We start from the raw sequence: 22106 nt of genomic DNA on the forward strand, positions 1-22106 counted from the left end.
AAATTCCTACATTGAGGGAGAGTGTGTGGAGAGTCAATCGATTCATTTCTTACCTAGGTACCTACCTGGTGAAAACCTCGTTTCTTGTGATATCTGCATCAGATCAAAGATACCAAATAGATCAAGCCGTGTAGATGCACGGCACTTAGATCACAAGCCATCCTGCGTATTGCGTTCTCTTCATTCCCCACCAGGCCCGTCGTCCGGCCTGAGCAGGCCATTGAACAAGAAATCGGTCGGCCAGAGGCAACAGTAAGACACCAGAGGTACTGAGCGAGCTCACCCGGGCCCACGATTCGATGTAAATAGTGCGCAGCTTTGGTGCTGATGTCAAAGAGGAGAATGTTCTTAGACCCAGGCACAACGCAGCGCATTTGGCCAAACATAGAAAGAAACGGATGAGTTTTGCGCCTGCGATAACGCAGACTGCTGTAGCGGGACCGTTTGTAAGGATCAAATCAGGGTAAAACGAGCTGTATTCCTTTGGGAGCTTTTGGTCTGGGTGACGTCCGCGAAGAACATTGAGGCAAGCCCAGAAGCATTGAAGCGTAGAGAATGGCGCAGTAAGATAGGATTGATGGACCCGTCGGGCACGTGGAACTGTAACAATGGTGTAATTGTCGCTATGGGCATGGCCCTGAGAACTTTGTCCAAGTTGAGCCTCGAAAGCCTTGGCTTTCTCTGCGCTAAAGTTATCTCCGGAGCTCACGAGGTATGTCCGATACGTGTAGATTTGGGGGTCGAAATTCATGCGCTCCAGCATGTAGAGCATTTCAGCTGTGTGACCACCACTTCCAAGAGCTACCAATAGGTGGGTAGGAGATCCCCGTCGGCGACGTTTCGGGGGAATGATATTCTGGGAGATCGTGAGGGAGAGGAATAGAACCTAGGAGGGATAGACAAGTTAGATTGATCCAATGGTATGGGTAAAGGGTACTCACAATGAAAATCCCGGCCCCAAGTGTAATTGCCAGGATGGCACACCATAGGAGCAGCTCCCAGAAGGATAAAGAAGCAAAAGAAAAAGGCATCTTGGACCGCTGTTGTATGGTCTCAAGGGTTTGGAGAGACCGAGGATTTTTCAGTGTACCATTGTCATAAGAATAGAGTCGAAGAATAATCGAATGAAAAATGGATGAAAAGAAAACAATGGCAATAAGTCAATCAAGTGCAAGTTCTATTGACTATTGACTCGATAGATGAATAAAATTGGAGTCGCGGTACTCCATACACGTCCCCCGCACGTGCAAGCTCCGACTTGTTTTATTTTCTTCTTTGGCATCCGCAACCCTCTCCCTTGTTTACACCAACGCTTTCACTTGTGGTTTTTTTCCCCACGTTACTATGTCATGGCTTCTCTATTTTCTAAGCGTTTGACCTGCTTTTATTGTGGGCAGCGGTCTGCTCGCTCTCATCGCGGGCCTGTTCGCAATTTCCGCTGTGAACATTGTGAGGCTGATAACTTTTTTGACGAAGTAGGTATTGATCCTTTCCTCGAATCTATTTGATTTATACTAATGTATGTTCTCTAAAAAGAAAGGAGAAATCACAGATCCACCAGCTGTGGTCACCAACGCTGAAGTCTACGCGCCTGGCGCATCAGACTCGCCCTTCGAATCCACTGATTTCAGTGGATCCCAGTCATTTTGCGCCAAATGTACTCGGAATCAGCATTTATTTACGAGCTCGCTGGCTTCCTACTTCCCTCCCTCGGACGATCCCACCGATAGCGAATATGAACGCGGGTATGAACAGTTCCGCAGAAACCTGGAGGACCGATACCCCCAAGTCTGCGAGTCTTGCGAACCCATTGTGAAATCTCGTATCAGAAGAGCCGGGTACGAAGCGAAATCGGATCACCTCAGACGCATGATGGATCAAAGCCGAGCAAACCGAGAATCACGACAGGCGAGGAACCGGAGCTGGAGAAGCTTGCTTCTTTTTGTCGGTGCATTTGCGTATTGGGCTAGCATTGCTGGTCAGCTAGCCTGGAACTTGATTAGTGTAGCCACCATCTCTCAGAGCTCGCCACATTTCGATTATTCACCCGACACCGAACGACCTCCAATGGCACCCAACTCTGTGGTCTCCTGCGTCAGCCAGTCTATCCGTTTACAGCGCATTCCCAGCGAATGTTCGCCTGATCTAGCACCAACTGCTGGTCTGGCATTGATCGCAGGTGCACTTTCGCTCTGGTGGAATCCAAAGCTGCGCATGAAGATAGACGGAATGCCCGGTAAATTCGGCGGTCTTGCCGAGTATTACCAAGCTCAACTCATCGTCATTGTTGCACGATGTGTTTTCTGGGCGGTAGTCAAGGATCCCTCTGCTAGTGGGTTAGAACCCAAGTTGATTTCGGCCTTCCATGCTTTGATGATGGGTTTCACTATCCTGGTAAGCATGGCTTTCTCCTTGGACATTCCAGGCGCTACGCTAACTATGGTAGTCGGTTTTTTTCTCTCGATATGTTGTCAGCTACTCCAGTCGTCCACTCGTCAATTGGTCCGACAACAGCTGGGAAACTCAATTCGAAAGCCCCAAGGCGTCTTCTTCTGCACTGTCCGAGTCACCTGTGTCGACTCGCATCACAAGATCTGGCGGAACACCAAAGGCGAACATTGGTGGATTACAGCAGCGCTTTCCGATTGACAAATTGGCTCAGCCTCAACCTCGGTCGCCTGTTGAGCAGTCGCTTACGGTTGCCCCCGATCTTATGGATAATGACGGCATGGACTGGTCCCCATCTATTACTCATAACCTCCGACCGACTGTGACACGGCGAGATCAGCCGTCTGTGCTTGACGGTCCTCATCCATTCCAGGGCCAGATCCCAGCAGCCCCGATGCCTCCTGCGTGGAAGCTACGCACCCAGACTTCAACAAAGCCCATTGAGCAAGTGATTCAGCCTAATCCTTTCCACCGCAGTCCTACCCAACCGCAAGGCCAATGGCAGCAAAGGCGTGCTGATGCCGAGCCAGTGTTCAAGGAACCGAAGTTCTTTCCTCCCCATGATCATGACACGTCTACTGGGCTGGAAACACTGTTTGACCGTGCCTTTAATTTCCAGTCCGATGCTGCCCAAGGAACTGGCTGGTCTCAGCAACCGAACCAGGGCTCGCATGTCGATGACACGCAAAGTTATCTCTTTTATGGTTGTCTCCGACTGGGTTTGCTAGTCAGCTTCATCAGCGCATGGACCATCTCTCAGAATCACCAGGTCTTGATCCCAGGAAATTACGTGGAGATCGCTGCCCTAGGCGCGGCAAGCCTTGTTGCGGGGTTCGCTTTGATTACCATGGTAAAAAGGCCTCTTGTCCAATGGAATGGCATGGAGATTCTGATTTCTATCACCGAACTTGCCGCCGCTGTGCATATGGGGGCACATTTACCCACTGTTTCGCTTAATCGGGACTACTTCGACCGCTACGGCAAGCTTCTCCTGATTTTCATGGCCGCACAGGAAACTATGAATGTAGTATCCTTCTACAATAAGGCCAGGTTAGAAAACCAGCAGCACCCAGGATCCGTATCACCGCAGTCCCAGCCGCAATCACCGCATCAAAGCCAATCGGGTGCCCTTGACTGGCCTGCAGGTCAAACATCCTCCAAGTCTACGCCTGAGCCTCGAGTCAGCAGTCCGCCTGTCCACCGATCATTCGAGTCACAACCATCCGCTCCTCCACTTTCATTTGGCGATACCGAGGCGGCCTCTAGTTTCTCTTCAGCATTGCCTTCTGGGCCACAATATGGGCTTACCTCGTCTCGATCTGTCCACTCATTCCCCGCTGCCAACCAGAACACCTTCGACCAAAACAGAAACCCACATAGTTTCACTATGGAATCTCTAAAGCAAATCGACCCCGTGTCTGATTATGAGCGAGACTCGGACACCGAGACTGTAGCCACAACTACAACCGCCGCCACAAATTTCACTAACCGCAACATTCGGTATGGGAATAACTCCGGTCTGGGTTCCAACGTTTTTTACTCACCCCGGCGGAATGGTCTCGGATCAGGCATGGGCGGTTTAAGCTTGGATGATGACCCTACTCCCCGCCGCATGACTCGCAGCCAGACCCAGCATGGGCTACTTGGTCGGCGTCCGACCAACTATGTCCGATGATTTTGTCTGTTTCCTTTCTATTCGTCTTTTCGTTCATTTTAAAATTCCTCGTTCTGTTTGTTCGGTACGCCACTGGCCATTTTATGCCTCTAATCTGTTATTGATCTGGTGCCTCTATGTCACTTCAGTGCCAAATTGGGCCCCTGTCATTACTTGCAGACTGGTTGGGCCCTCGCCACGGCGTGGATCCATTGAGCCAGCCGGTTTCTTTATTCTCTTTGTTAACTTTCGGTTTCCCTGTTTTGATTTCAAGCGAAGGTCGTGGGTTCATAGCGCAGGCGAATGTTTCTTCTTGTTCTATATTGACGGGTTTAGCGGTCCTCCGAAGTGTTAGGACCGCTGTACATATCTTTCGAGGGGGTTGGACTACCCGAATACTCTGATGATGTCTATGAAATTATGATGACAGATGTGAATACTCTTTGAAACTCAAATATTGCTTTCTTGAATTTGATCACTTTCGACATTCCACATTCGACATAGACCTAAACTAGTGAACCCCTACTCCTTCACTCTCTCAACATGCGCCTGGGATGCCTTGTCCCCTTCGCCAATAGAACCCCGCTCCGCATCAGCATTCTTATTCTCAACCAGCTGCGTAACACCAAAGAGCTCATCCATCTTCTCGAGGGACAAACCTATAGGCACACCATAGTTAGCAACAGAACCATTATATGCTATCAGAGGGATCGACTCACCCTTAGTCTCCGGGATAAAGAACCACACAAAGACACACATCGAGAAACAGAAGCACGAGAAGATAATATACGTTCTGCACAACCGAAAGTCAGCAAACCACAATGCAAAGCACAAGCCCACAAGGCAAACTCACCCATAACCATGGGCACCAACAGTAGCCAACATATTCGGCACAGCCCTCGCAACAACAAAGTTAAACAGCCACTGCGTAGCAGCTCCAAAAGAAACGTTGAGTGAGCGCAGCCTGGCAGTCGGGATCTCGGAGACGTAAATCCAGCAGACGGGTCCCCATCCGAATTGGAAGAATGACGCGAACAGGAAAATGCACACCAGCGCAAAATACCCAGCCGGGATGACGGGTGCGTCCTTAACTGGCGGCGCAATGCGAACGTACAGTCCGATGTACAACATTGCCAAACCCTGCGCGATCGAGGTCCATAGGAGGGAGCGACGTCGGCCTAGCGAGTCCGCTACGAAGATCAGGAACACGCCACAGCTGACCACCTTCACGATGCCGTAGACGCCAGTTGCGAAGAGGTTGGTTGCGTTACCGGTTAGGCCGAGCTGTAGAAGGGGTGTAGTTAGTATCTGAGTGTGTTTTCGCTGGGGGGTTATAGATAGCAGTGCGTGCTCACGTTTTGGACTGCGACTTGTTAGCTGGATGATGTCTTGTTAAATTGGAAGTAGGAGCAACATACAAAGTTGGGGCGCATAGTAGTTAATGGCATTAGTTCCAGTCATCTGCTGGCAGATCATCAAGAAGATAGAGATAATCGCGCGCTTGCGATTACCCGGAACGAGCCACATCTCTTTCATCAAGTCCCAGAAGCCGGAGCCAGCGATAAGTGCGCGTTCCTGTTCCAACTGGGTGGAAATGGCCGCGAACTCTTCCTCCACGTATGGGTGGTCAGAGGGGAGATTGCGCACTCGGCAGAGAGTTGCGCGGGCTTCTTCCCACCGGTCTTGTTTGGCCAACCAGCGGGGGGGATTCATTACAGAACAGCATTCCGAAGAACAGGAGCACTGCGGGAAGACCTTGCATCGCCAGTGGAACAAGATACATTGCGGGGCCTTCGATGTTGAGCAGCGAGCCGTAGTTGATCCAGAATGCAAGCATGATACCCATTGTAATGAAGAGCTGGTATAGACCTGTTAGACCTCCACGAATTGCGCGAGGCGCGTTCTCGGAGACGTAGAGTGGGTTGATCATGGATGCGGCACCGACTCCGAAGCCACAGATTAGTCTAGAGGTGTGGGTATTAGCCTGAAATGAGGGACGAAGGACTGCAGGCAGGAATATATGGCTTACCGCCCGATGTACATGACTTCGATGTGACCGCTGGCAGCAGTTTGCATGGCAATTCCAATTATAGACACGATCGCTGCGCCCATTAGGGCCATTCGTCTCCCCCATTTCTCGGCTATCGGGGAGGCAGCCAGGGCTCCAAAGAAGCATCCTGCTTGAAGGGTGGAGACGATATTGGCCGATAGATTTGCTGCATCGACTTTGGAGATGTTCTCCAGACGGTATGTCCTACATCGATGACATTAGTCGGAATAGTTTGACGCCAGGGAGCAGAGAGAGAGAACTCACCGTTTGAATCCTGGCATGACCAGAACTCCGCCAATGATACCGGTGTCCATTCCAAAAAGCATTCCACCGAAACATGCCTGGGAGGCATTAGCTCTGTAATTCTTGCATTATTATCATTGCCATCGCGAAGTAGGGACTGACCGAGCAGGCAAGCATAAAGACTCTCCACCCATAGATCTCCTTAGGATCCGACTTCATCGCCTCATTGTGAACAATTTTCTTTAAAAGCCACGACATCTTGGATAGTAGCAAAAGGAGTTAAGTCAAGATGATCGCAGATACTCCAGTTGAGGAGGGGAATGGCTATCTTAAAAGTAATTCTCTGATACCAGCTCAGGAAGAAGCTAAACTCGATATGCCATCGGCTATTGATAGACGTATAAACGAAGGAAAGAGACTACGACCATAAACCTATGGGAGGTATAGTTCTAAGCCCAGTTGTCTTGGCTGGCCACCGAGCGGCCTATGGGACAAAAGCAGGGACACGAAACAAGGCGAGCGGACATGGAGAAAAACATCCACGAATCCCAAGAAAGACCGACACGGGTTGCAGGGAGCTACTACTGCTCACATGGTTAGGGTGTTTGGGTCGGTGCAATATTCTTACGGCTGATCCACGTGCAGCTCTCAGGTAGGAGAAGTGTGGGGGTAAAGTTCCAGGGTAGTACTTCGTACAGCTCATGAGCTGATTTCCCGATTATTTGAGCCTGGAAAATTATAGGAAAATGGGTAGATTTAGCCGAAGAGAGAGGAGAAATTAGGAGAAATTAGGCTTGAAGGTTGGTTTCAAGGTTGTTGATCTTACCCCAGACTGCGGGGAAACTCAAAATGAAAGGCTAATCCCAATACAGCAAAACTTTCCAGAATAGGATTAGCATTCCATGGTACATTCTCTCATAAACTACCTAGGTAGAGTACATATCAATGTGTACGAGTAATCAACTCTGATCTGTACTCTGCATCCTCTTCTGTAGCCACTCTGGAATAACTGGTTTCTTCTCCCAACCTGCCTTCCAATCCCGTTGACAGTCTGGCACAGCATAAACGGCCGTGACAAACCAGCAATCCTGGCCAGCTACCAAGTCCACCGAAAGTGACGGCAAAAGTGTGCGTCCATGAATGATATTGGAGTTTGGATCAGCCAAGACGATCCGGCCAGCCCGCACAATGGGCGAATGGAGCTCCGCGATGCCAACAGCCCCAGCCGATGAAACCACCAATCCACTCCGGCTGTCGTGCATTGTCCCCTCAGAATCATCCCCAGTCATAGGCCCCAAGGTACGACCATTATCGCTACGACATCCGTAAATAGCAAAGGCACCTTCAGAGGTCTGTAAAGCACGACCAGTGCGCACATGGTGAGCGCGCAGATGCCAGTTCTCAGTTTCCTGCGTCGGCGGGATGAGAATGGTCTCTATATCAACATCTGGCCACGGTTTCCAACCAGAAACAAGAATAGGTTGGCCATTGAGCTCTGGTTCCTCAAAGCGCGCATCGAGCGCCAGCCGTCTAGTCTGCCAGATGTCGCCGCCGTCGTCTGACAACGCAAGCATGCTGTCTGGGGCATGCTGCTCCAGCTGGTAGCCACCCGTCGGAACCGAGTATCCAAAGGCAGAACTGTATGCAAACTTGCCATACTTGGCCTGTGTTGCTTTGAGGGGGTAGTGGCATGCTTGGCCAGAAGACAGCAGGAAGGAGTGTCCACCACGACGAATGGCAATATGTTTGGGGTACTTTAGGGCCACCACTTCGGGTAAAGAGGAACTTGGGTAAGGCTCCTCTTGCGCGGACCAGAAGGGATGCGTCTCCGGTAGTGCCAATGGCGTGAACGAGAGACAGCACCAGTACGGTGACCCCGGGAATTGTAATTCTCCGTTAGGTACATGTTAGCGTACGAGTAGCCGAGACTCAAGGTGCCATCGTTGTTGAACATGTCTTCCTGAGTAGACCACCATCGGAAGTGGCGAAGGAGAATTCCCCTAACCACGCCCCATGTCAGTGGTTCCGGTAGTTCGACGTCTGCGAAGCCTAATGCACCCCAGAATCCAACCATGGCAAACCGATAGGTCATAGAGCGTCCGAATGGAATGGCACTGCCTATTTGATAGTAGTTCTAGTCAGGACCAATTCATCTCAAAAGAAGAGGGAATCATATCAGAAAGACCCGCCCCAGACATACCGTTAGGATCGAAGTAGTGCACAAAATCTATAGCAAACTCCCTTGCCCGCTGGCGATAGCGCTCAGCACGCTCAGGATCAAAGTCACCCGCCAGCTTTGAATAAAGAAGCTGCAAGAACTGGATGGCGAATGAGCCGGAATAGTAATCCATCTGATGATGACTCTTAGGTCCATCATTGCTCCATCCTCCGCCAACATGGAAGGTATCCAGATGATCCATATCAGCCTCGATACGAGACAAAGAGTATTCAGCGCCATTCTTTCTGAGGCCCAAGTTTGCAAAGACGCGGAACCACAGCCTGTAATCGTCCCCACCATAATTAGTCGACTCATTCACTTCACACCAAAAGCAGACCATCCTGGATAGATCAAGTCATAACATACCAATTCGTATTCGGCATTTCGCGCGCATTAATACTCGCCAGCCAACTACCAACATTCCCCCTCTGCTTCTCTGTCAATGGATCCCAAAAGACATGAGGCGCAACAGCAAGCGCAAACCCAATCGGACACATCTCCACCATGCGCTGGTCCATATCTTCAATATGACCCCAGAACTCCGGGTGTTCGGGATCAGTGCCGTTGATGATTCCCTGGCGCCAGCGCTCAGCCTCGGCGTATTCATATCCGCCGCCTAGCAGCGAGGCCAGACCCCATAGCGGGCGAGCGTATCCCTCGATCTGGGCTCCGCCTTCGTCGAATCGTGTCGTCGATGTGCCTACTTTGACACGTGTTCCGCCTGCTGTAAAGAGGGGTACTAGCGGATCGAGAAGGGCGCGGCATGCTTCTTGTAGGTCGGATCTGGTGCGGAAAGGGGATTTGCTGAAGGCCTGTGAAGGGGTTCGGCCGTTAGCGTGGATAGACATCGTAAGTCTATAGGCTGGAGGCTATGAGGAGTTTGTGCTGTTATGGTAGCTATTGTCTGTTTAATAGGTGGTTGTACGTTTTATAAAGATTGACATCGGGTGAATCCCCGATTGTTAGTTGCTTGGTTGGCATTTGATATCGGAGTTCGCGTGACTATGCCGACCTATAGTAATACCAGGGGCCATTTTGGTGCGAATCGGAATTCGCTGAGAATGCCGATTCAGCCAGTTGGATCTGTGCGCTGGCCTGAGGGAATCCTGGGGCTGGCGTGGGGTTTCCATTTAGCCGGTCGACGTAACGTGGGGAGATCGTCAGTGACAAAGGCTAGTCTGTTCGAAATAGGCTGTGCCCAGGTGATGATCTGATAAGTGGGGAAATTATCGTCCACCAATGAAGGAGACGGGCAAAGCAACCAGTAATGTGGTTCTTGTCGTATAGGATATCATGGTATTATTGTTTGTACATAGGGCCCAAGAGTATTCAATATCTATACACGTCACGAATTGCATGGCACCGATGCAATTGGACAATTAACCACCCAAGAGGCCACCCAAGAAGCGGGCTAGCTCTTTCACAACAGTATCATCGACTCCCTCTGTTCCGCCAAGACCCTGCTTGAGGAGCTCTGTCCACCGGGCCAAGGTAATCTCGTGCAGCTTTTGTCCGTTCAGTGCTGAGTGGACACGGCTGGCTTGGCCAGATGCAGTGGACTCGTTAGGTGAGACAGAGATGTGGCTTTCGACGATAGCGCCATGTTGCAGGCGGAGGAAAGCACGGGTACTTGAGGGGAGCGAGGAGGGCAGTGGAGGCCGTTCACGGGGGTCTTCCTCGATGGGGTACGTTGAGAAAGTGAAACGCGGTGTTTGGGTGTACTTCCACTCCAACGAGCGCAACTCGGCAATTCCTTTCCCGATGGCAGGCACCTGCTCGCCTTGCACTTCTCCCACTGTACCAGCTACCCAAGAACCTCCAGCAAAGACTTCAGGCTCATTGGCATGAGCACGCTGAGCCCTGAGAACAGCATCGGGATGTACCTGGTAGAGTTGAGCAAACTGCTCGATCACACTCTCAACCACGCTCTGCATGGAAAAGAACGAGTCGGCCAACGCAGTCGAGACATTCCCGACCGGAGAACGAACGCTTTCAACACCCTTGGCCTGGATATACTCGCGAGCGGATGATCGCAGGTACCGGCCAAGATCATGAATGTTCGGGGAATCGAGCAAGCAAGTGCCGTGATGGAGGGCTCGGAACCGAGTGAGCTTAAACGCAGAGCCAGAGACCTTGCGTGTTAAAGGCTCGTTGAGATCATTTTCCATCCCTTCTGCTCGGGCCATGACAATATCGTGCCGCTCATTGACACTAGTGTTGGTAGCTCCGACCTGATGAAGTGCGCGCACCACCATCTCGGCGTGCTTGTCACGCGTAAACGAGGTACGCGGACATATAACGCTGTAATTCAAGTTGCCCTCATCGTGGAAGACAGCCCCGCCACCTGATCGCCGACGAACGAATACTGCAGCTTCGTCTTCTCCAGTCGTGCCGTTCCTGCGGTCATTGTGAAGTGCGCGGAGATCTGTTTCAAGCCATGGATTCTGGTTGCGCCCAATGACTACACACGGTCGATTGGCATAAAGAAACAAAATGCTGGAGTCTGCCGGGGCATTTTCTAGTAGGAAGTGCTCGATCGAAAGGTTCACGTAGGGATCTGTTGATAGCGATTGGTAGATCTGATGTAAAGAGGAGGGACGGCTGGCGAGCTCGGCGAATTGGTGAGCGGGATATGATGAATTATGGCGGATCCATCGATGCTTCAGTGGACTAGTCCAACGTACCGAAGACGAGGAGCATCCTCGAAGGGTGAGCATTGGAGCAAAAGGTGAACGAAGTTATTGATCGCATCCCGAAGGTTATGCGCCGATAGTCGGTTGCGCTAGTCCCAGATAGGAATCTCAGCGATGAGTCGATTTCCAATTTCCTTTTTTTCTACTTGCGGTCAGCGAACAACCTTGTTCTCTTCCTATTCTACTGTTTTATTGATCTTGGGGTTTTTGAACTTATAACCGTCCTTTAATACCTTGCGATTATCTTTCAACGCCCATAATGTCGACGTGGGGTCAGTATTTCCGTGTCACCACGTAAGTTGCCCACCCCTCATCACACATATCGCTGCTGACACCCACGATTCAGTTATGGCGAGTCCCACTGTCGCTCCGTCGGCTGCATCGTCGATGGATGTCCTCCGGGCCTAGAAATCACTGAGGCCGATATTCAGCCCCAAATGACCCGGCGCCGTCCCGGCCAAAGCGCCCTCACTACCCCGCGGGACGAGAAGGACCGAGTCGAGATCCAGTCAGGCACAGAGTTCGGCGTCACTCTGGGCACACCAATTGCCATGGTCGTCCGCAATGAGGACCAGCGTCCCAAGGACTACGGTGGCAGCACAATGGACCTGTACCCGCGCCCTAGCCATGCCGATTTCACCTACCTGGAGAAGTACGGCGTCAAGGCCAGCAGCGGCGGTGGTCGCAGCAGCGCCCGTGAGACTATCGGTACGTTATGTGTAACCAAAAACACCAAACAATTACTCTCGCTGACCCAATTCGTACAGGCCGTGTAGCTGCCGGCGCCATCGCCGAGAAGTTCCTCAGCCTGGCGCATAACATCGAAATCGTCGCCTTCGTCTCCTCCGTCGGCAACGAGCACCTCTTCCCCCAACCCCCGAACACCCCTCCCCCTCCACGAACCCCGAGTTCCTCAAGCTAATCGAAACAATCGACCGCAAAACCGTCGACTCCTTCGCTCCCATCCGATGCCCAGAAACCGAAGCAGCCCAGCGCATGACCAAAGTCATCGAGAAGTTCCGCGACAACCACGACAGCATCGGTGGAACCGTAACATGCGTGATCCGCAACGTGCCAGTCGGGCTGGGCGAGCCGTGCTTCGATAAGCTTGAAGCCAAGCTCGGCCACGCGATGCTCAGCATCCCCGCAACCAAGGGCTTCGAGATCGGCTCCGGCTTCGGCGGCTGCGAGGTCCCCGGCTCAATCCACAACGACCCCTTCATCGCCAACTCGTCGACAACTGAGGCCGGCGGTCCCCGTCTCACTACCAAGACTAACAACTCTGGCGGTATCCAGGGTGGTATCTCCAACGGCGCGTCCATCTACTTCCGCGTCGCCTTCAAGCCCGCTGCTACCATCGGCCAGGCGCAGACCACTACTTCCTACGACGGCGAGGAGGGTGTCCTGGAGGCTAAGGGTCGCCACGATCCTTGTGTTCCCCCCCGTGCTGTCCCTATCGTTGAGGCTATGTCGTCGCTGGTTGTCATGGATGCACTCATGGCTCAGTATGCCCGTGAGGGCGCCAAGAACTTGCTTCCACGGAAGCCTCAGACTATCCCTACTCATCCTACCACCGCGCCCAATGGTGCTCCTTCATCGTAGACTGGGGGAAACCTGACGAGTTATATTAAAATGTTATACGCAAGCGTCATTAAGGAAGGTCATGTCTGAGTCTATGTCTGATGTATCATGGAGCTACAAAAGCGTTATATAGATGCCATATTCATGCATTTAACAATTCTGGGAGAAAATACATCCTTGTCTCCTATGAAATATCCAGTATACGAGATTGTCTAAGAATTGCAGTTACTTAAGAGGCTCAACAAATTTTAAAAGCAATCATCCATTTTGAACTCGCTACCTAATCGAACAAGCGCTCACTCTGCAGGAGGAACCACGTAAAAAGAGAAACGTCGATTCATCAGGACAATCATCTCATCTCGGAACGGCATCAAAACATCGCTGTGGATATCAAAACGAGAGAAAACAGCAACCACCCCCAAAACACAGTGTGACAAAAAAAGTAAAGACTCCAAGCGAGAAAATAACCAACGACAAACTGCAAATAAAAACTCGCACGCCGAAGTTGTGTACAAACGACGCAATGCAATGCAACACAACACATCTCTAGGTGTCTCATAGATGCAGACACCAAACCAGGCTCACCTAACCCAAAAAAGAAAAGGCAATACAAAAGTACAAGTGAGAAGATAAAACGGAGAAGGGAGAACAAGACGATCAGTAGAAGAGAAAAAAGCAACCCCAGATCTCAGATCTAGGTACTGACCCTCCGGTTCCCAGTACCCCAACTAACAGAGCGCTCAGACGTACTATCAATATCGCCAGCGGCAGCATTAACGACACGGAGTTTCTCCCGAGGAACGGTAAAAGTCGTCTGGACACGTCGGGTCTCAGCAGCACCCTCCAGATCCCAATCATGGACATCTTCCTCGTCATCGCCGAAGCCAGCTTCGTCACCCAGGTATCCCGGCGCGCCGATGAAAAGATCATCGCGTGTAGACCGGGCCATGTTAAACACATCGTCTGAGACACGCTTCCGCGCGTTCCAGTCTTTGGCACCCTGCTTGCGGCGGAATAGCTCTGCTGAAGCGCTGACTGCTCGGCGCGGGGTGCTGGGACCTGAGCTTGTGGATTGTTGACCTGATCCGAGCGTGCTGCGGCGGTCAATGCCGGAGGCGCGGTGCGCGGCGCTAGAGGTACTAGAACCGGAGTCGGGTTGGCTGTCGGGGCTGCGGCGGGTCATTGTTAGGGCTCGGCGCATGGTGTTCATTACCCAGTCAGAGGCTTTTGGTTTGGATTCCCGGGGCAGTTTTGAGGGGGATGAGGGTGTGATGGGGTCGAGGGCGTCAACGAGGAGGGACTCGTTCTCTGACTTGCGGTGGGATAGGTTTGTCTGGGCTGTAGAGTAGGAATCCGCTGATACTGATTTCTCCGAACGGGCTACGCCGTCTGGGTCGCTGTGTGCTGAGGTTTCGGCGAGGTATTCCAGTGACTGGCGCCCACTGCCCCAGCTCATAGGTCGATCGACGAGAATGCCTCGTGCTTGGTTGACCATGCCGACAGGCTGGGAGGACGCAAAAGAGAATGCTGAGTTATCTGACAGGTTGGTGGCTGTTCGTTCGGTTTTCGGGGACTCGACATCCACGGATCCAATATCCTTTCGCCGGCTGTAGAAAGGACCTAGGCCAACGCCGAAGATGGTACTCCGAGGAGTTGCGTAGGGGGTATCTGAGAAGGGGTCTTCGGGCTCCGTCATCTTGACCGTGGGTCTTGTTCCAGCTGGGATGGTTGCCATGAGATTTTCTCGGAACGCTTCATCTTCTTCGCGTTCATCAATAGGGTGGATATCACCAGTAGTGTCACTGCGACGGTATTCACTGTTTCGATATGAGAATGGCCGATTGCTCACTGGAGGTACCACAGGGGGCTGGGTATTCTTGACTGGACTAGGAGGGTCCATCAACAGCCCAGTCCTCTCCGCTGTGCCTTCGCCCTGGTCTCTCCAGTTGGGCCGTGCCGTCTGGCTGCGATTTGCCGACCAAGGATACAGGGGGGGCATCCCTTTTTTTCGCTCATTCCAGAACTCCGAATACTGCTTGCTTGTGTTGGACAATTTCGATCCCAAAAGTGAGCTCGTTCTGCCCCCAAAGCAAGTTCCCGTAACTGCGAGTCTCGCTTGCTCTTTACGCGGCGCTTTCGGTGGTAGTTCCATCCACACAAAACGATGGCCAAGGCAGCAGGGCATCCAATGCCCAGCCCAACCCCTAAGCCGGCCTTTTGGGATGATGAAAGCTTACTGGAACGGGGGGAAGCATTCGAGGAACTGGCCGCCGGATTGCTGTAAGAAGTGACCCAACTGCTCGAAGTCACATTGTAGAGATAGACCTGCTGGTTGGGTTGCGCAGTCGCTGAGGCCCGTTTGGAAGATGGTTTCGGGATATTGTAGCCCCCGGAAATCATCATGACGCCCCCAGGGAGCATTGCCGCTCCATGTCCGAAGATGCCAGCACCCTGGGTGATCCCTAATCCTTCGGCGGAGGGCGCTGTCCAAATCCATTCGGTGGTTCCGCCAAACCCTTCTGCAAGATCCAGAACTGCAAACTGCGGCTCAGCAGGGACAGTCATATCCCCAACCCAACCTCCAAATACAAACACTTTATTGCCATCTTCCGAGAGAACCGCAGTGTGACCGGAGCGAGGCTCAATAGAGACCGCATCTCGAACAGTCAGTTCACGTTCAGTCTCTGGCGTCGAATTAGAGATGGCAGAAACAAAGCTCCAGCTTTGCTGCGGCAGCGAGAAAATGGCAAGTTGCGACATGTTAAGGAAGGCCTGCCTGGTATGGCCACCAATAAACAAAAAGTCTTGTTGTTTCCCCGTAGAACCGGCAGCATAGGTAGGCTGAAGTGGCACCACGGCCATTCCAGCTTCAGCGACGGGCGGTGCGCGCTTGCCAGTCGTGGCAGCGGTGAACTTGGTGTTGTAATAGGGACTCGGCCCTAACACCACCGTCGAGCGGGAGTAGTTGGCCGCCGTGACCCATGTTTCGTCCGTGCTGTTCGCGAATGGGCACATTCCACCAAAAGCGTACATGGAGCTCTCGCTCTCATCTTCGTGGCGGGATGCTGAATACGTGAACCCCGCCGCTAGATAGTTCGGTGCAGTTTTGTCTCGCTGGTGATGATTGGCAGTCTGTCCCAAGTCCCGTTGGCAATTGGGCTTTTGATGTTTGGGTGGAACTGCCATAGTGCCGGGCTATCGGATGCGCTGTGGCAGTTGCCCGAGTAGACTGTGATGAACCCTTGGTCATTGATGGCAGAGATGAAAGTCGAGTTTTGATCGGAACTGTAGAATGGCGTGCTCTTCAACAGGGTTTGATATGATAGATTCTTGGCATCGATGCTGCTGGACAGGTTGAGAGAGACGAACTCGGTTTCCCCGGTGGAGCTGGGTCGGAGGATGTATGCGATGGAGTCATCGTGTTGTGGGGAAAGGAAGATAGACGATGGGGTGTATGGGATTGCAGTAGAGGGGCCAACTAGCGCAAGCGCAAGGAGTGCCTTTGCCTTGCGATGCTTCATGCTGTTTGCGATCTGAGACAATCAGAAGCAAGGGTACATTCCAGGATCGGCGAGCATGACGTGCCACGCGAAGGTCTATTTTCGGACAGTGCAATGTAGGTATTCAATTTGACAGGTGTTAATGTTAACGTCAATGTCTGTGACAGGGTAGAAAGGCAGAGAGATATTGAAGGGGATAGCATTGTAGAACTTCAGTAAACAAGTTTATGGTTTAAGACCTGGGGGGTTCTCGCCGCCCTTCTATATTACCAGACCAATCATCAAGAGTACCATACAGTCACTTTTATTAAACCGACTTTATTTGCTCGCAAACAAAGAAAGAGGGAACTTAATGTATTGCCGAGACTCTGATCGACCGCCGAACCAACCTCGTTGCCCGGCAACGGTGGGTGATTGCGTGTTTTTATGTTTTCATGCATATCATGTCATATAACATATACAGGCAGCATTATTAAAATCTGTTTTCATGATTTCCCTGTTTTCTTGACTTATTAGGTTATAGATTGCCTCAAAATATCTTTGGAATCTTTTTAGCGTTAAGATTCCCCAAGTGGGCCTTTAGTAGAACGGGTATCAGATGTGTTTCAAGAGCATAAAATGTTGACTGCCTTTGAACAAGTTTATGATTACAATACAATATATAGACCTATCCAAACACGGGTGCTTGCGTATTCCAAATTCTACTATACTGGAGAAAAGTTTGGGTAACAGACCGAGAGCTAATTCATTTGATTTATACCACACAAAGGGTAGCTAGACCTAGCTTGCCAGCTGCGAACCCCGTGCCTCGCGATAAAGTGATCACCTTATTCCTCAGGCTCCTCCTGCTGCTGGTGGATGGCTTTACCTCCCCTCCGTCCTGCTTCCTTGGCTCTCGGACTTCCTGGCTCAAATTTTCCACGTGAAGCGTGGCCGCCTTTCGACGCAATGTTTCTCTGAAGAATTGTTAGTTGTTGTGTTTGCTATATCAAGACAATGTTTGTACTAACCTGCTTCTCACGATCCATAGAAGCAAAACCGCTGTGGTGGCTAGACTGCCCGCCCTTTCGAGCAATATTCTCAACCTCTTCGTGAGGTCGGTTGTGGAAATTACCGGGGTTGGGGTTATCGACCATTGTGGTATGGTTGTAATATGTACAAAAGTAGTATTATGTGCTTGATAGTTTCGAGAATTGGTATGTATGATCCTAGGCCAAGTTCACTACTTATTTATATGCAGTATGCAACGCCACGACGTGCCCCTTGACAGATGCGATGGAGTCACCTTGACGTCTAATCCCTGTTTGCTATATTTGCCTCCACTGGAAGCTTTGCCATGGCCTCGCGGCGATCCGTCTGGGGTAGTTTCGAGGAATATTCCAACGCCACGAGGTGTCCCTTTCACAGATGCGATAGAGTCACCTTGACGTCTATCCAGCCTATATTTGCCTCCACTGAAAGCTTTCCCATGGCCTCACAACTATTCATTTGTCGCAGTTTCCAAGAGTATGACTAAAGCCATAAGAAGGGGAATGTCGGTGCCAAGGTCTACTGATCCCGAGTGTTTATGCGGGTTTGAGCATATATTCTTCAATGGTCATTGAATAACGAAGTAATGTAGAATATAGGAATCCATCCTCTCTCTCCCTATATTTCACAAACCAAGCATATATCATCTCACATTAGATAAATTGGACCGAACACGAGTTCAGCAAGTCCAAAAGCAGCATGGCAGTGGCAAGGAGAACCTGAGAGAAAGGCCGATGAGGCTGGGCTGGTGCCACATATTGGTGTCTACGTCGATTTTCCGTCACGCCGCAGTAATTTTGGATTGTATAGCTTGAACCAAAATTCGTGGATCACCGCCTCAATCCAAACTGGTAAATCCGTCTCAACATATAGAGTACATACGCGATAGTACTATGGACCAATGAACAGCACTTTAAGTACACAATGCCAGGAAAGAGTTCCAACAGAATACAGCCTGAAAGGCTCACACCAGCGAATTTTATTTGGTAGTGGGATTAGGCATCCCCGAAGTATCAGGCCACTTACGGAAGAGGTCGGCGAGATGATCGATGGGTGCCGTCAGAAGCCCGATAGCGGTCTCGTACGGAGGCTTGTCTGGTGCACTGGGGTGAGAACGTGAAGGGACGAACATCTTCGTTCGGCCAAAGGTCTTAGAACAGTCCTCACTATCCTCTTGAGTCAAGGCTGCCTCCAGTCGAGGCAAGTCGTCACTCTCCTCCTCTTTGATGTGCTCGGAAAGGTGCTCCATGAGCTCCCTGATGGTAGGAACAAATTGCGTATCTGAAGGTGTCATATTTTGGAACGCCTTCAGTTGCTTTTTAACCTAAGCCCATCATATCATGTCAACACTGTGATAGGTACCTAGGTAAAATGAAGAGCACAACTTACTTGCATATGCTGATCACGGTCCTTATTGGCCATTTGTACGCCATCGGAGAGTGTTTTCTCAAAGAGAGGATATAGAACAAGCTCTTCTCCGATGGAGTGTCGAGCTAGTGCCCAGATAAACATATTCTGGAAGCGGGTCTGTTCGTCCGGGTCCTTGGAGGTAATAATCTTGCCATAATATGACTCAATCTCCCGGTGGTCCTTTTTGATCGTGTCGATGATGCGGGGTGTCATGGCGATAGGTGAAGTTGCAATTCCACGTCTCTGAGCAAGACGTGACACGAGTTGACTGAAAGGAGGGGCTCTTGATGAATGAAGGGCAAAGATCATTATGGCCTTGGAAGGGGACATTCATAACAGCAACCTCAGCAGCCTGGAGCGTGGCCTCCTTATACTAGGCGTAATTGTAAGATTAATAATGTAGTGCAAGTTATTGGCATATCTGCGCGCTTGATCACTCTGACGTGAATTAAATGCACGTATAGTAATGGAAGGTATGATGTTTGCTGGAATCATGGTAGCATTATTGATGGTAGATAGATCTTACGTCTAACGGGTGTAATGCGTGTGTCACATTTCTGGAATGCTAGGGTTTTCGCGGCTTGTGTCTTGAAGCCACAACACGTAAGGTCAGTTTCTGCGGGTAGCTGATCTACCCGTCATATTTGAATCATTAATGAGCTCTCATAGCGCCTGTGTGCAGAATGCTAATAAGCGCCTTGTAACTGGTGTTTCAGATATAGAGGCAAGTTTTCCGTCATCCGCGCCGTGGTTATACATCAATCAGGACTGTGTTTTGCGGTCGTGCACGACTGTTGACGATGCCGTGATGCTTTTCGTACTCACTCACATCTATTGGTATGACAGCCCATGTCTACTTGAGCTGGATTTCGCCGGGCTGAACAAGTTAGCATTCTGCTACCAATGCCTGGTCATAGGTAGCAGCTTGTAAGTCTGGAATATGCCATTGATAGGTGCTTCGTTTGGCAACTATGTCATGTCGTGGTCCTGCAACCACTATACATAATAAGAGCAAGCACATGTGCATGCATTCCGACTTTTCTGTCATTGGGTTATTTTTGCACAAAAGCTCTAGTCTTTCCTATTGCGAACCCATTAGCAGTAATAATCCCCTTTGGGAGTAATAGTCTGTAAGAGCTGAAAGACGAAGGTGAATGTAGGTGCTCCTATGCTATACTCTCTCATAAATTTCCCAGCCTTCATGACAGTGTCCAAATAGAATGTATACATCCGGCAATGCCATACAAGTGAATTTTACTTCGTATAGTAAGTTTATCACTCTCGGTGATGGATTCTTTCAGCCTATCAGGCAGGCGGCTAGGTAACATTGGAAGCAGTTTTGACTGGTCTGAGTACTCACTTAGCATGCCCTGAGCGTTCACTGAGTACATATGTACATATAGGTAGGTCACAGGCATCATCTGACTGTTTATTAAGCAAAGCATGTCCACTGTGGACGAATAGTAAAAGGAGCAAAGTATCGGACCTCGACACTTCAACACGGCACCATAGCCCTACGGGTTCCCCGGTTTACACCCAAATTTGGCAGGGTAACCGATCATCATTTAGATTCTTTGTGATGCCAGTTCGTAGATATAAAAAAAGCTGTCTCGCTAGTTTTGTTAGGAGAACTAGGATTCTATGGGACACGTGAGCAAAGAGTAGATATATATCTGACTTCAACAGGAAATCTATTCTAAGCATAGACTATGTTCAGCGATACAGATAGAGCTGGTAGCGTAAGCACAGCATATAGCTATACCGCTTATTGAAGGCACGCAAAAGGGAATGTTCGGACAGACTACCCAGACTCAGCGGCTACCATCGTCAGTCACCGGCTTGCGGGGGTGCCGAGTCTCAGGAGTACGAGGAGCGAAGGGAAAAGCAAACATAAGTGGGGAAGTTAGTCGACTTCAGCCAGTCGATCTTTGCGAGTAAATGAGATCGTTAGATAGGTCGTTTAGCCTTGTTTGGCAAGGATAGGCAATATCCGATATTTTGTGAGCGTGCACTTTGCCTTTATATGGAGTGTAAACGGGAGTTCAAGACAAGAGAGTCGCGACTTGTGGATTACTATACTATCACATGTGGGAATGTGGAATTGAGTGCCATCAACAGGGCTATTCCAGTTTATGATTATTAAAGGCCAAACGCCTCTAACGATGATTACCTAGGTACTTCATAATCAAAACAATTACGAGGTAGATATTAATTAGAACAATAATCTAAGTCAAACCATAATACACCGTGCCTGTGCATAACCATACACAATAGCGCCTAGTCCACGGGTGTCTAATTTCCCGTGTTCAGCACAGCCAAATTGTAAATCCGCCTCGACGTTAACACAGAGTAATAAGGAACTAGGACGTGCTTACGCCCGGCCAACCGGGAATCAATCAAAGACAGAGAGAGAAAGCAACCCCTTACCCATTTCGTTACACAGCAGGATCAGCACCAGTAATTTCCCTCAATAAGTATCAGCGCGGAACCCGAAGTGGATGAGGGATATAGAATTGGGAATAGTAATGAGATTGCGCCTCGCGGTGAGCAGCGGCCATGCTTGTCTTCGTGTGCTTTGATCGCTTTTGCGGTACAGGTGGCGCTCGGGGACTGTAGGTACTGAAGGTACATGCGTCTTGGAGAAAATTAAATAATGGTTTGAACCTGGATATGGAATCGAATGAGATAATGACAGTATATGCAGAATAAGATTATTATTTTATTGGAAAGGTCAAGGAGTAGCCAACCCGAACAATTGCCTATGATGATCCTGTCTCTGGGTCTTTTATAGGATTAGCTTTGTTTGGAGTCGCATGCATCAGCGCCGGAAATGGCTGCAGAGCGTGTTGTCTCGGATGTTCAGGCCGAACTTCCACTGTGCGGGGCAAATCGTACAACACTTGTAGGAGTGATTGGTATTCTGGCACGCTCTCCTGTACTATAAGATGACTATTAATGCTTAGGATGCGGCATATAACCATTGACCCGCTATCTCCCCACTGGACATGCGACAGCGAGGGCATCCCCTCCAATGCAGTCGCCTACTTCCTGAAGTGAGGATGGGTTTCATCAATGTACCTCCTAAAGAACAGGCTAGTGCATTAGTTCGAGTAGGGAGTAGGGCCTGCGGTAGACTACGAAGTATGCTCATTAAACCCCCCGCGACCATCCTTGTCTAGTCTGCTTGGCCCCTTTTCCCGCAAGTCGATCGAGTAACCCCCGCACCGTAGGTTGTGGGGATTGCCTGAGAGAAATAGCGTCTTGTCTCTGGATATCTCTG

General features: G+C 50.4%; 9 protein-coding genes across 9 annotated transcripts; 2 read left to right on the forward strand and 7 right to left on the reverse strand.

Moving 5' to 3' along the window:
* Nucleotides 1-145: 145 nt before the first annotated feature.
* N7519_001919 (glycosyltransferase family protein) lies at nucleotides 146-1031 on the reverse strand (the record flags this gene model as incomplete). The annotated part of the gene is made up of 2 exons (XM_057288697.1): nucleotides 146-886; nucleotides 942-1031. 2 exons carry the CDS (start codon nucleotides 1029-1031, stop codon nucleotides 146-148), a joined length of 831 nt encoding a protein of 276 aa, XP_057149899.1.
* Nucleotides 1032-1349: 318 nt separating this feature from the next.
* N7519_001920 (uncharacterized protein) lies at nucleotides 1350-4123 on the forward strand (the record flags this gene model as incomplete). Its single annotated transcript, XM_057288698.1, has 3 exons — nucleotides 1350-1475; nucleotides 1537-2394; nucleotides 2447-4123. The coding sequence occupies 3 exons, from the start codon at nucleotides 1350-1352 to the stop codon at nucleotides 4121-4123; spliced, it is 2661 nt and encodes an 886-aa protein (XP_057149900.1).
* A 501-nt stretch (nucleotides 4124-4624) lies between these two features.
* On the reverse strand, nucleotides 4625-6653 carry N7519_001921 (sugar porter family MFS transporter; the record flags this gene model as incomplete). The annotated part of the gene is made up of 9 exons (XM_057288699.1): nucleotides 4625-4761; nucleotides 4822-4895; nucleotides 4956-5386; nucleotides 5458-5465; nucleotides 5521-5769; nucleotides 5819-6066; nucleotides 6132-6356; nucleotides 6417-6493; nucleotides 6558-6653. 9 exons carry the CDS (start codon nucleotides 6651-6653, stop codon nucleotides 4625-4627), a joined length of 1545 nt encoding a protein of 514 aa, XP_057149901.1.
* Nucleotides 6654-7354: 701 nt separating this feature from the next.
* On the reverse strand, nucleotides 7355-9461 carry N7519_001922 (glycoside hydrolase family 154 protein; the record flags this gene model as incomplete). Its single annotated transcript, XM_057288700.1, has 4 exons — nucleotides 7355-8286; nucleotides 8325-8513; nucleotides 8596-8894; nucleotides 8980-9461. 4 exons carry the CDS (start codon nucleotides 9459-9461, stop codon nucleotides 7355-7357), a joined length of 1902 nt encoding a protein of 633 aa, XP_057149902.1.
* Nucleotides 9462-9992: 531 nt separating this feature from the next.
* N7519_001923 (putative lipoate--protein ligase) lies at nucleotides 9993-11330 on the reverse strand (the record flags this gene model as incomplete). Its single annotated transcript, XM_057288701.1, has 1 exon — nucleotides 9993-11330. One exon carries the CDS (start codon nucleotides 11328-11330, stop codon nucleotides 9993-9995), a length of 1338 nt encoding a protein of 445 aa, XP_057149903.1.
* A 235-nt stretch (nucleotides 11331-11565) lies between these two features.
* On the forward strand, nucleotides 11566-12908 carry N7519_001924 (bifunctional chorismate synthase/riboflavin reductase [NAD(P)H] ARO2; the record flags this gene model as incomplete). The annotated part of the gene is made up of 4 exons (XM_057288702.1): nucleotides 11566-11600; nucleotides 11653-12014; nucleotides 12074-12153; nucleotides 12216-12908. 4 exons carry the CDS (start codon nucleotides 11566-11568, stop codon nucleotides 12906-12908), a joined length of 1170 nt encoding a protein of 389 aa, XP_057149904.1.
* A 673-nt stretch (nucleotides 12909-13581) lies between these two features.
* Nucleotides 13582-16408, reverse strand: N7519_001925 (uncharacterized protein; the record flags this gene model as incomplete). The annotated part of the gene is made up of 3 exons (XM_057288703.1): nucleotides 13582-14965; nucleotides 15046-16001; nucleotides 16118-16408. The coding sequence occupies 3 exons, from the start codon at nucleotides 16406-16408 to the stop codon at nucleotides 13582-13584; spliced, it is 2631 nt and encodes an 876-aa protein (XP_057149905.1).
* Nucleotides 16409-17214: 806 nt separating this feature from the next.
* On the reverse strand, nucleotides 17215-17523 carry N7519_001926 (con-10 family general stress protein; the record flags this gene model as incomplete). The annotated part of the gene is made up of 2 exons (XM_057288704.1): nucleotides 17215-17343; nucleotides 17398-17523. 2 exons carry the CDS (start codon nucleotides 17521-17523, stop codon nucleotides 17215-17217), a joined length of 255 nt encoding a protein of 84 aa, XP_057149906.1.
* An 872-nt stretch (nucleotides 17524-18395) lies between these two features.
* On the reverse strand, nucleotides 18396-19039 carry N7519_001927 (uncharacterized protein; the record flags this gene model as incomplete). The annotated part of the gene is made up of 2 exons (XM_057288705.1): nucleotides 18396-18740; nucleotides 18806-19039. The coding sequence occupies 2 exons, from the start codon at nucleotides 19037-19039 to the stop codon at nucleotides 18396-18398; spliced, it is 579 nt and encodes a 192-aa protein (XP_057149907.1).
* Between the last annotated feature and the right edge of the window lie 3067 nt (nucleotides 19040-22106).

Source organism: Penicillium mononematosum (assembly GCF_028829835.1).
Source record: "Penicillium mononematosum strain IBT 11891 chromosome Unknown utg000002l:1.0-8112719.0:1.0-8118358.0, whole genome shotgun sequence".
Taxonomy (NCBI): Eukaryota; Fungi; Ascomycota; class Eurotiomycetes; order Eurotiales; family Aspergillaceae; genus Penicillium; species Penicillium mononematosum.